Source organism: Sinocyclocheilus grahami, unplaced genomic scaffold (genome assembly GCF_001515645.1).
Source record: "Sinocyclocheilus grahami isolate Dianchi unplaced genomic scaffold, SAMN03320097.WGS_v1.1 scaffold175.1, whole genome shotgun sequence".
NCBI classification, from domain to species: Eukaryota; Metazoa; Chordata; class Actinopteri; order Cypriniformes; family Cyprinidae; genus Sinocyclocheilus; species Sinocyclocheilus grahami.
Window position 1 is genome coordinate 775,980 of NW_015505354.1, and position 12,302 is coordinate 788,281.

General features: G+C 39.0%; 2 protein-coding genes across 2 annotated transcripts in view; both read left to right on the forward strand.

Moving 5' to 3' along the window:
• The window catches only part of LOC107593679 (tyrosine-protein phosphatase non-receptor type 3-like), a 34,728-nt gene extending 25,377 nt beyond the window's left edge, over nt 1-9,351 (forward strand). Inside the window, exons 19-26 of the mRNA XM_016283525.1 lie at nt 14-177; nt 280-370; nt 3,548-3,612; nt 3,758-3,898; nt 4,290-4,418; nt 6,723-6,868; nt 6,944-7,079; nt 8,493-9,351. Of these exons, the coding sequence (XP_016139011.1) occupies nt 14-177; nt 280-370; nt 3,548-3,612; nt 3,758-3,898; nt 4,290-4,418; nt 6,723-6,868; nt 6,944-7,079; nt 8,493-8,573 (953 nt within the window). The 3' untranslated portion in view covers nt 8,574-9,351. The remainder of the gene's footprint in view (nt 1-13; nt 178-279; nt 371-3,547; nt 3,613-3,757; nt 3,899-4,289; nt 4,419-6,722; nt 6,869-6,943; nt 7,080-8,492) is intronic.
• A 214-nt stretch (nt 9,352-9,565) lies between these two features.
• The window catches only part of epb41l4b (erythrocyte membrane protein band 4.1 like 4B), a 29,101-nt gene continuing 26,364 nt past the window's right edge, over nt 9,566-12,302 (forward strand). Inside the window, exon 1 of the mRNA XM_016283519.1 lies at nt 9,566-10,486. Coding sequence (XP_016139005.1) covers nt 10,238-10,486 — 249 coding nt within the window. The 5' untranslated portion in view covers nt 9,566-10,237. The remainder of the gene's footprint in view (nt 10,487-12,302) is intronic.

The window sequence follows — 12,302 nt, forward strand, 5'->3', positions numbered from 1 at the left end:
CCTTTTTTTTCAGGTGTCTCTTTGCGAGCGGAACCCACACTACAATTAGGTGAGGGTCTCACCCTTCCAGGTGAAATATCCCCACTGTCCACTCAGCCATCTGGAGAGACGCCAGAGGAGTCTATGACCCGTCTGGAGAAGGGGTTGGTCACCGGCACATTGCTTCTGCACTTTGAGGTTGGGGCATGTGAACGTTTTACTACATGTCTCAGTTGGCATGTGTGTGCATTGCTGATAATTGTCTTCTATGCATGTGTATGTGTGTTTTGCTACTCACAGAAGTTGTACAGGAAGAAAGAAGGCATGTCAATGTCTTTCGCAAAACAGTCCGAGAATATGGACAAGAATCGGTACAAAGATGTATTACCATGTAAGTTTTATTGCTTTTCCTGATAAACATTTATCAAATGCTAAATTGAATAATTGTGGCCTGTAAATCCTATGTTCACAGTATAGCACAGTTAGGGGCCATTCACACAGAATGTGCCTTTGCATGTAAAAACACGACATGCAGAACTCAGGAATGTTTTTTTTTTAAAACCGCAGCGCAGAACGCAAGGGTCTCAAGATGCACTTTTGAGACGTGATACAATAACAAAAATATTTCTCTCCAGGCTCTTTTTTTTTTTTTTTTTTTAAGAAACAGGTTGTGATAATTGCTTGAAGAAATGTTATACAGTGGTGTGAAAAGGTTTTTGCCCCCTTCCTGTTTTTTGAATTTTTAGCATATTTGTCACACTTAAAAGAATCAAACTAATTTTAATATTACACAAAGATAATGCAAGTAAATACGACAGCTTTTTTCCCTTAATAAATGAAATCATCATTTAAAAACTGCATTTTGTATTTACTTGCATTATCTTTGTGTAATATTAAAATTTGTTTGATGATCTGAATCTTTTAAGTGTGACAAATATGCAAAAAAAAAAAAACAGGAAGGGGGCAAAAACCTTTTCACACCACTGTATAATTCAGGGTATCCGGATGCAGCCACTATGAATGCCTCCTCCGCCATGTTGCTGTCAAATAAAACCGTTGCCATGCCAACTTGCTACTGTATACAAAAGCACGCAATGCTTGCCCCACCTCCGGGGTCTTCTGATTGTTCCACTTTTTTGGAACTGACATTGATGATCGGTGCTGCGTGTAAAACTTAAAATTCTTTTAACTTGACATGCCATCTTAAAAATGTGGCGCTCTTGTGCGTGATGCTGCAAAAGACGCAAGCGGTCATACATGTCCGTCTAGCTTGTTTACATAGAAAAACAATGGAAAAGTCGCTGATTGGAATGGAAATTGTGTTCTGTGTGAACAGCTCCTTAGGGTGTTATTGCTTTTGATTTATAATTTATCTTAATTTTGATGAACCGATATTTAAATCACAAGAATGATCTTGTGCTAAAAATTTACAATCAGTCCATTTTATCACGAAATGCAAACAATAAATGTCATTTTGACATTCTTTATAACGTGCCGTGACAGATTGCTGTAGTGATGATAAAGATACGTTTTATGACAGCCACCATTTAAATGTCTATATTTCAACAACGAATTGGAGTAAAAACATAATTATATCATTAGAAAGTTGATATAAAAACTGCCTTATGTGCAATTTAAATGTTTGTATACAACTCAATTGTTATTTGAATGTTGATTGTTTTGTCTAAAAATAAAAAGCAATTGAATTTCATAGTTTTGAGTAGTTTGGAATTTTAACCCTTTAATATTACAGTAATATTACCAGCTTACAGGTTTCCTTGTATAATTTACAGTAGCAGTTGAGTTTTTCCTTAAGAAAAAATATATATACTGTGCCTGATATATCCAAATATATCTAAATCAAATTTAATTGAGATTGGAATAGAACAGAATCTAATCGATTTGTGAAATATGTTATATTAAAGACATATATTCAACAAACTTCAAGCTATTTCATTAAAGGGTTAGTTCACCCCAAAATGAAAATTCTGTCATTAATTACTCACCCTCATGTCGTTCCAAACCCGTAAGACCTTCGTTCATCTTCGGAACACAAATTAAGATATTTTTGATGAAATGTGAGAGCTCTCAGACCCTGCATAGACAGCAACGCAACTGAAATGTTCCCAAGTCCAGAAACGTAGTAAGCACATCGGTAAAACAGTCCATGGGACATGGGCACTCAGTGGGTGTTGCATGCATCAGTCCAAAAGCAGTTAAATAAAATGCGTCCATCCATTAAAAAAAAAGTGTCTCACATGGCTCTGGGGGGGGGGGGGGAACAAAGGCTTTCTGTAGTGAATCGATGCGTTTTTGTAAGAAAAATATTCATATTCAAAACGTAATAATCACTTTAATCTTGCTTGCGCTCACTGTTGCACACTGGAAGCAGCTCCGGGCGGATGAGGTCAGTGCTGCGCATGCGCCAGTGAGTCTCGTGAAAACCAACGTTTGTTAACAGGAGCAAAGGAAGCAAAGTTTTCTTACTTTAGCAAAGGAAAACCAGTCTCCTCTTGGCTTATATCGAAATCCTCAGACATTCTTCTTTACAAATCCTCATTTTGTACTTCTAATTAGTGACCGTTTTTTTGTTTTGATCTCTCCGCTGCGCTTCCGCGTGCGTCACTTCTGAGCGGCGCATGCGCAAAGCTGACCTCATACGTCATCCACCGGGAGCTGCTTCCAGTGTACAACAGTGAGCGCAAGCTACATTAAAGTGATTATTACGTTTTGAATATGGATATTTTTCTTACAAAAACACATCGATTCGCTACAGAAGGCCTTTGTTCACCCCCTGGAGCCATGTGAGACACTTTTTTTATGGATGGGCGCATTTTAATTAAGTTCTTTTGGCCTGATGCATGCAACACCCGCTGAGTGCCATGAAACGGCTTGAAAGATCAAAGACAATTTTTAATATAACTCTGACTGGATTCGTCTGAAAGAAGAAAGTCATATACACCTAGGATGACTTGAGGGTGAGTAATTTATGGGCTAATTTTCATTTTTGGGTGAACTAACCCTTTAAGTGACATCATTCTGCTAGAAAATATAGTACCGGTCCTATTGCAGCACTAGCGACGGCAAGGTCATTGGTTCAATTCCCAGGGAATTCTGATAAAGTGTGAATGTCACTTTAGGTGATGCATAAATGTAAGCTAGGTGAACATATGCTTTACATCCTTGCTGTTACACTATTGTGTATTTTGGAACACTGTATTGATCAATCAGGTCATCCAGGACTGGATTTCACTTATACTTGAACAACATTACATGTTTTGTTGGGTTTGAAAATTCAAATAGAACATTTGAAAATTCAAAAAGGATTTTCAAGGGAGTTGTATTTTACAACGAGAGAGTGGTTGCTGGATGACCATGATGAGATTGAACTCACCTCACTGGAGTAGATTACGGGGTAAGGTCAAACGTATAATTTTATTCATTTGTGTGTAAGCTTTCGATCAGGGAATGAGGCGTAATGCTCTTTAAAACTAGTCAGAGGAGGTGTTTTCACATAATCCGCAAATCCCTCTTCCTCATTCTCTGCTCGTTCATACTTTTCTTTCAGATGACAGCACCAGAGTGGTGCTGCAGGAAGAGGGGGATGATTATATTAATGCCAGTCATGTGAAGGTATGGATCACTATCTGTCTTCCTCATTACTATTCATTATTTCATTTTTCGTTGTTTTTTTTGTTGTTGTGAATGGAAAAGTTTTAATTTATGGCTCTGAATGATATATTGATGACTCAGCAATGTGTGTGTGTGTGTATGTCAGAATGAGCCAGCAGGTTGTGTTTTGCGGTACATAGCAGCTCAGGGTCCATTGCCGCACACCTGTACACACTTCTGGAGGAGCGTGTGGGAGCAGAACGTCAGTGTCATCATCATGCTCACCACACTGACCGAGAGAGGACGGGTACTTCAACACATGAAATGAAAACAGTTAAAAACTACACACAGTTACACAATGTGCTGCTATATTAACATGAACATTACACACACATACTCAAGACAGAAACATACTTTTACATCAGAAAACCTCTTATAAACACACGCGTGCACACACAAAACAACTAATGAGACGATACCCATCACACACCTCCAGTCCCCCAAGGACAGCTTATTGTGAGTACTGTATTCTTCGGCTCGACTTGACTGTTGCTTGGTAACCAAGCGCTCTGCATTCTTATCCAAAGGGATGATTTAATAAACTCTGTGTGTGAGGGAGGGAAAGAGGAAGCACAATTGTGTGAGTGCGCGTGTGCTTTTTTTTTCTGTGCTCAATAATCTCTTTTCTATTTCCACAGACCAAGTGCCACCAATATTGGCCGCATCCCCCTGAAGTGAGGGATTATGGGTTTCTTCAGGTGTGCTGTCACTCAGAGGAGTGTAACCTGGCATATGTTACTCGAGAACTAACACTCACAAATACTCAGGTAACAATGGACATACTTTTAAAAGGACACCACCTCTGCAAGGTGCAGTAGAAACAAACAAGAGCTAGTGAAATCACTTATATAAAGTAGCATATAACACTCAATGAATATACACTGTTAAAGACCACTATCAATCTAAATGTGAATTTGTTGTTAATTTTAGGTCATATATGCTAGTGTACTCATGAATTGATGAAATGCACTTCTAAACTTTCTCCGGGAAACTACAATAAAAATATTAATGACTCATCCTCCACTAGACAGATTTTTGTCCAAACAGACGCTCTGTAGAATAGGAGAAGGAACTTTCTCAATAGTATCAGCCTCAGATGTTATGCCTACGGACCATTGGCTGAACGTCTGATGCATTTGGCACCCAAAATGATCAGGATCAACTAAATGCTGGATTTTCAAAAGTATGTGAAATATGTAACGTTCGTGGCATACACTCTTTAAAATACGTCAAGAGTTTTACACACTAGTCTGTTATTGTGAGGACATTTCCACGCCCCTAAATATGACACTGCACAAAACGAAACGTGATTGGTTGCTTTACCTGTCAGTCATATGGCCTCTTGGGCGGTCCTTGGCCATTCAAAGTCCTTCTGCCATCAGTCTTCTGCCATCAGTCTGAAGGTCTGGCTACGCGAGACTACTTTCTCAATATCACCTAATATCAATAGACTGAATTAGTCTCAACAATTACTACTACCCTGGAATAACATACTAGAATACCACTTTTACTTTTCTTAGACTATATATTGCAGAACTAGCAAGAACCAAAAAGAGTATATGAGTAAGAGTAATTAGAGTATATACTAATAAATAGTAAGAGTAACTAGTAGCTATATGAGTAAATAGAGTAACTATTCTTATACTGGATATGGTGGAAATAGTGAAAATATATGAGTAAGAGTAAATACTAAAGTATGTACTATTATACAGATCTATGTATACGAGTAAATAGTAAGAATATTTGATTCATAGAACATTTGAATTTGCAACAGCATACTATTCTTACTATTTCTGCTATTTCTTTATCTTTACATAAAGTAATAGTAGTATGACATTCCAAATTCAGCCATAGTGGTGATAAGCCCTTCCCAAACTTCCTGCGCTTGTAAAGTTATATCATGGGGGCTTTTAAACCTCAAAAAAGTTATGAAATTATGCACAGCTGTATGCTTGGTCAGGATGCTCAAGAGCCATTCTAGTCTTGTTTTTTTTGGCAAAATTCAGTTTCTTTATATAAATGTTTGTAATTACTCATGCTCTGTCAGTTCCATTATGCTGGAGTTTAATGTTTAATCTAAAACAGAATTTTGGCTTTAGGCACTTGTCGTGTGTGAGAGCATCAGTGTGTAGAAGCATTTGTGTGCGATGGCAAACAGGTCACGTACCGCTGTGGTCGAGAGCACGGGACCATGTGCATACATGTACATGCACATACAGTAGATGCTCACACACTCGCAAACAATCTATCATTGGTGGAGAAAGGAGACCCATCTGTTGTCTCTGTTGGTGGGAGTTAATCTCAGCATGGACAGCAGACGGAGGTTACATCATACGTTCGTCGTCCATATAGGGTGTGTGTGTGTGTCACAGATGAAAAAAATAAAGAAAAGGAGAGAGGAAAGGGATGATTGGGGGGGGGTATAGGAAAAATGCCAGTGTGTGAGATTTTTCGTACCACACAGCTTGCGAACCAATTATTCCTTTCTGCCCGATTTGTCACAATAAATGAACTATTTTTTTCCACTCTGGCCTTCAGACTGTGACTCACTTAAAGATCACTTCTTCCTCTTGCACCCACTTATAAGATCATGATAGAGCTGAGAGGGAATTTGAAATGTCATTGTCATTAAGTCATTTAGGTAATAGAGTTAAAAATGTTTTAAAGAATGACAGGACCCTGGGGCCTCATTTATAAAACCCATGTATGATCTGACTTGATCCTAAATTCCATGAACTTCATGTTACGGCAAAAGTGAGGAACAGTTAAGGATTTATAAAAGCAGAAACATATGTTCTTATGCGTATTCCAACTGAAAAGCATGAATACAAACTTTTTGTGCTCCTATGCCAGTAGTTGAGGTAACATTGATTTATAAAAAACTAAAGATAAATAGGCAATAAAAAATGTAGTGCTTTAATTCTAAGAAAATGTCATATAAATATCCTTCTGCATAAGGCAAAACAAAGGCATGCTTAGCCTTGTCTGCTTTTATACATACTCGTTCAAGCATTCTCTCACACTCAGCCTCACCCTCTTTCTCTCTTTTATTTGTTTTGTTTTTTTAACAGTCGGGACAGCAGCGCTCGATCACTCATTTGCAGTATGTTGCCTGGCCAGATCATGGGGTACCAGAAGATTCCTCAGACTTCCTGGATTTTGTCCAGTCAATGAGAAGTATGAGAGAGGAGTCGGTGCCTCTTATGGTCCACTGCAGGTGACAGGACTTCCAGCACACAGACACATAGATGTTATCAGGTGTTCATTTTACCAAGAGAATGTTTTTCTGCAGTGCTGGGATCGGGCGGACAGGTGTGTTGATCACCATGGAGACAGCCATGACACTGATGGAGAAGGAAAAGCCAGTATATCCCCTAGAGATCATTACCTTGATGAGAGAACAAAGGGCTATGCTGGTTCAGACATCGGTACAAACACACACATACTCACAAGTTAAAGGTGACATGTCATGTCGCACTACCAAACATTGTTTCCATGGACAAACTGATCATTTTGCCTTAAACTCATACAATTGGTTGAACCAATATTATTCTGTTTAACCCAGTTGGGCTGGTTAAAAAAAAAAAAAACACACATTGAAAATTCCATTTGATGTCACGCAGAAAATACATACTTCACCTTCAATTATGTATTCAGTTAGAACATATCTTCAGATCAAATACAACACAGCAGTGACCCTTTACACTTAGATCAAAGGAGTCACACACTCATTAAAAGAGTTGGCAAGAAGTTTTTTAACAAAACTTGGCTGTCAATGCAGTAGAAACTCAAAAACAAAATGTGAAAGGAGAAAAAGGGCTATGGCTTTTCCTTTTGCCAAAAACTTCAACACCCATAATGCACTTTTAATTTTGGCACTGCCCCTCTATCAATCTGACTGTCCATGGGCGGGGATACAAAAATGCGGAACTTCAATCTGTAGTTTTAACAAAAGCCCTGGAGCTGTCAAAAGTCCTGGTGACTCAAAACGAATTATTTTTTGCTAATGAACAGAGAAATCTTGGGGCAGGTCACATGGAGAAAGAGTACACATTGTTCAATTACATATACTATCGACATTACAGCAGTACAAAGCTGGATGAAAATCTGTGAATTTATACTTTAACCCTTTGATGCCTGAATTGTTAAAGGAGCATTAAAAAAATTTTTCAAAACAACAAAAATGTATTTGAGGGTGTTACACGTCTATCCATTCCAATATAAGAAGTTCTTGGTGCATCACCACTTTTGTCAGTTGAAAAATGAATTTCTATTGCCATAAATAATAAATGCTATGGCAGCATCTAAATATGCATACTTCCCTACTATATAGTATGCAAAAACAGAATGTGAAAATAAAACCGTAGGCAAAAAGTATCTGGATGACCTACTGTTTCTGGCAAGATTCTGAAATGCGCATCCAGTGGATACTTTACTATCCCATGAGGCCATGGGAGAGTGTAGCAAATGCCAGTGAAGCGATGCAGCTGATACTGTAGGTCACATGGCAGTGACAACATGACAGATGTAGTATATCTGGATTACATTCATGCTATATAGAACATATTTTTTTAACAGTCGTGAAGTACTTGTTCAGACTAGAGTATACAATTTTGGATGCAGCCAATGACATATAAAGAAGGTGGCCATTTAGAACTATGGGAAAGGGTCAAAGACTCAAAGGTGATGATAAGTCATGGTGATTTGGAGGTAACATCACACCCTGAATGGCTAAAATGGCTTTTGAAGATTTGTCCACTAGATCAAAAGGTTGAATATCTTCCATTGATTTTATTGGATGTGCTGTCATTACTTAAACTATGTGCATTATTGTCTTTCAGTGCCAGTTCACCTTTGTGTGTGAGGCCATTCTGAGGGTGTACAGAGAGAGAATGAAAAAGAGCTCAACACCTAACAGTTGAGAAGAAGAGAGGGACAGGAGGGGAGTGTTTGAAAACACACAAGTGAATGAAGAAGCTCCACTGCTGTGATCCGACTGTCGATAAAGACGGATGAAAAAGGGGCAGGGAGAAGAGGGTGTGTCTGGATAAAAATGGATAGACAATCTCTTCTCTTGCTGTGGCTCTCTGACAGCTGTGCGGATCAAGGAAGAACTTAAAGCACTGTGACACGTATAAGCTTATAGAGCCCTACAGCACACATACTCCCTTTTTCTCGGTCCCACACACACACCCCAAGTGCTATATTCAGGTGAATCTCACAAAATCTGTCAAGAAACGTTCAGGTCAAATTTCACCCTAAGATTAAGAGGAAAAGCATTCAACTCATATGGTGCATAAAATAAAAACGTAGATCTAAAAATCTACTTTTTTAGAATATTTAAGTTTCTCTCTTTTTTGGAATTAATACATTATTTTCAGAGCAGTTAAGCACATTTTACTCCCCAATTCCCATTACTACATTAATCCATCCGATAATGTCTTTTTTATTGTATGACAGTAATGTGTTTTGCAATTATTTACTTAAAATCAATCCATTTTAATTAAAGGCTGAACAACAAATGCTACCATGATTAATTAAGACTTTAAAAATGCTTATACCATTTTGGTTTTTCATGTTACACTAATAAAAACTAGACTTTGTAGTTTGTAATGAGAAATGGGGGGGGGGGGGGATAAAGTTAGCTTGAAATGTCTTGAAAACTGTGCCAAAAAATGGTCATAATTGTAAGCTTCTTTTTTTTTTTAAAAAAAACCTCAAATAAACTATTTTCTTTAAATATCCATTTTTTTCCTTTTGATTTTGAGGGTAAAGTGTGACGTGTACACTTTGTGAGATTGACCAAACCACTACTAGAATAATTAAATACACCTCTGTTAATAAATAAATAAAATGTGTAATTCTTATCACGTTGTGCCTCTTCTCTTATTCACGATGATGGCTTGTGGGAGCTCGAATGAGCGTGCGTGAAATGCTGACGATTGGGCGCATACCGTTTCCTGATAGCAGACTTGACGCACTTGCACCGCACAGTATGAAGGCTGCTTGATTAGTAGTCGTTGCTGGGGAATTCAGTGATGTTTGCTCGCGTGAAGGTAAGCTCACATTGATCAATGTTTGGCTTACCAGCAGGTAGCGCTGCCTCGCGCACACTGACCCGAAGAGGGGGAAAAAAAGTTTGAGTGTTGCTCTGAGATTTAACGCTTGCGCAGAACAGGTTGCCTGGCCAGTTCCTCTGGTTGATTTACCTGAGAGGTACATCAGTTTCGGTCAGTAACAGAAAGGAACTAACGCGCCGTCATTCAGCCGAGCCTGGACTCCGGCGAGCGCGAGAAGAAGTTCAATTAAAGCGCAAATACTTTTTATTCAGACGAAGAAATTGAAAGGACCGGAGTATATTCTCGTGGCTTCTGGCAGGTGCGCTCGTGTTTTCTAGCCCGTACGCCACGAGGAAACGGAGCTCGTGACAGGTCGCCGTATCCCGACTTGTTCCCGCTGCATTGAACGGCTCAGTCCGGTAAACGCCGCCTTTCTTCGTCGCGGAAAGCCTGAAAAAACAGCTGGATGCCTTCCTCTTGAGCAGTCCGGTATCGGTGCCGTTTTCCCTGGTTGATTAAAGCAAAAGATGATGGGCTTTCTGCGCAGGACGTTTAGCCGTCGGTCAAAACGACGCTTTCGGACGTCAGAGGAGCTGGACGGGACCGGCAGAGGCGGAAACGCAGTGCTTCAGGCGCACCAGCAGCAGGTGATTCACGCGCCGATCGTAGTGACCGGGGGAGCCGTAGTCCACATCCCCGCCGCGGGCAACAGCAAAGACGCCATCACATGCAGAGTCCTGCTGCTGGACGGATCGGATGTCAGTGTGGAGTTACCGGTGAGTGGAGGACTGTTCGTCTGAGAAAAGTCACCTTGATTGTTTTGAATGTAGTGTTTAACGGCAAAGTTGGGTTTTAACAGCCTGTCACTGGCCGAAATTCCCCGGTGTTGGGTCCTGTCCCGGTAGTTGAGAGGTAAACAGATGGAGCTCGTGCTCCCGTCCTCGTGTTTACAACCTGTCACACACAAACCTGCAGATTCCCTCGAGCACTGGGAGCTTTCACTGAAAATGAAACATCCAGGGAGAAAAACACACAAGGAGTTTCCCATTCTTCCTCTCCTTCCTATCAAAGTGTTTTCCAGAAATAAATTCCCATTTGTTCCTGAGGTCGACGAACCAGTTAAGCGCTTAACCTTTGGTCCCGCTCTTGCAAGTCGCGCCTTGAAATGTCGATCACTTTCTGACAGTTCATCTGTTTGTAGCTATCGTGCACTGCTGAATCTCTTTTTAACACGATGCCTTCTACTTGGAGCATAATTTTGTGAATTTGAGTTATATCCAAGTAATATTACGTTGAGAAACCGTTTTGAGGTTGTAGCCTTTATTTATTCTCAGCCAATGAAAGCAATAAAAAAAAAAAAAAAACATTAAGTTCTACCTGTCACCAAGCAACAGACAAAAAGCCTGTCTTGGGAATGTGGATCTTTCCTCGAATTTGTGTCTCCAAGTACAAAGAAATGTATTAATGTATTAATTTACAATATCTATATAATGATTAATAAAATAATTCCGTTGGACAATGTAATTTCCTTCCCTTAATAAATTGATAAATAATAAAGAAATAATGGAACATTGTCACATCGCCTTTTTAAGAACTGAATCATTTGGACATTTAACATGCATGTGTTAACGTGAATACATGTAGAATAAGCACATACTTGTAGTGTATAAGCTATCAGGTTACTTAGGGATCTATATGCTATGCTATTATGTTGGCTAACTAAAACCGACATCAATGCTCATCGTAATTGTAATCGAGTGATAAAGTTCTCAGTACAGTGTATGGAGAAGAGATGACAGGTTTTTAGACCAAAAACATTGGCTGCGTCTGAAATAACATACTCTCTGAATAGGTGCTTCTCTTGAATTTAAATACATACTTCGGGACCATTAAAAATGTACATTCTATTTTGTATAAATTGAACCCAAACGTTACCTCCAGTCTAACGAAAAAGCACTAGCCTCTGTGTTTTGTTTACTTGCGAAAAGTACATTTCTGGTTTTATTCTCCCATGTTTTTTATTTCCTCGCTGGTGAGAGAAACCCACTTTGAGTGATCATGAAGCAAAACAAAAAATACAGGTGCTCCTGCTGTCAAAAACCTGTTCTTCAGGCAAAATATGCTTCCACACCGCTCACATGATCTGGTCTAGAACGCCTGTATGAAAATGATACAAAAGTATGTCAAAGAATATTAGCAATCTTGGAACGTCACTGGGCCAATCAAGTTAGAAGACTAGAACTGTTATACAATTATGTTTAATTGTGAAGATTTCCTTCTTTTCAATATAAGCCCAGTAAACACCTGAAGCTTGTGGTGCATGTCATATTATTGTTTTATATTTCAAAGACATAGTTTTGCTGATTGTTGGTTTATATATATGGCTGTCATAGTCGGGCAATGTTGTGCTATACAAGTCTGAACATGTTGAAGAATTTATAAAAGGCCTTTCGTGTGTCAGTACTTCAGTGTAACAAATCATACATTTCTTTTGATTTGGCTACTTCCAATGTGATCTGAGTTCCAGCCATCTAACCTGATAATCAGTTTCAAAAACCATTCTTAATGCAGGACTATTTTTTATATATATAT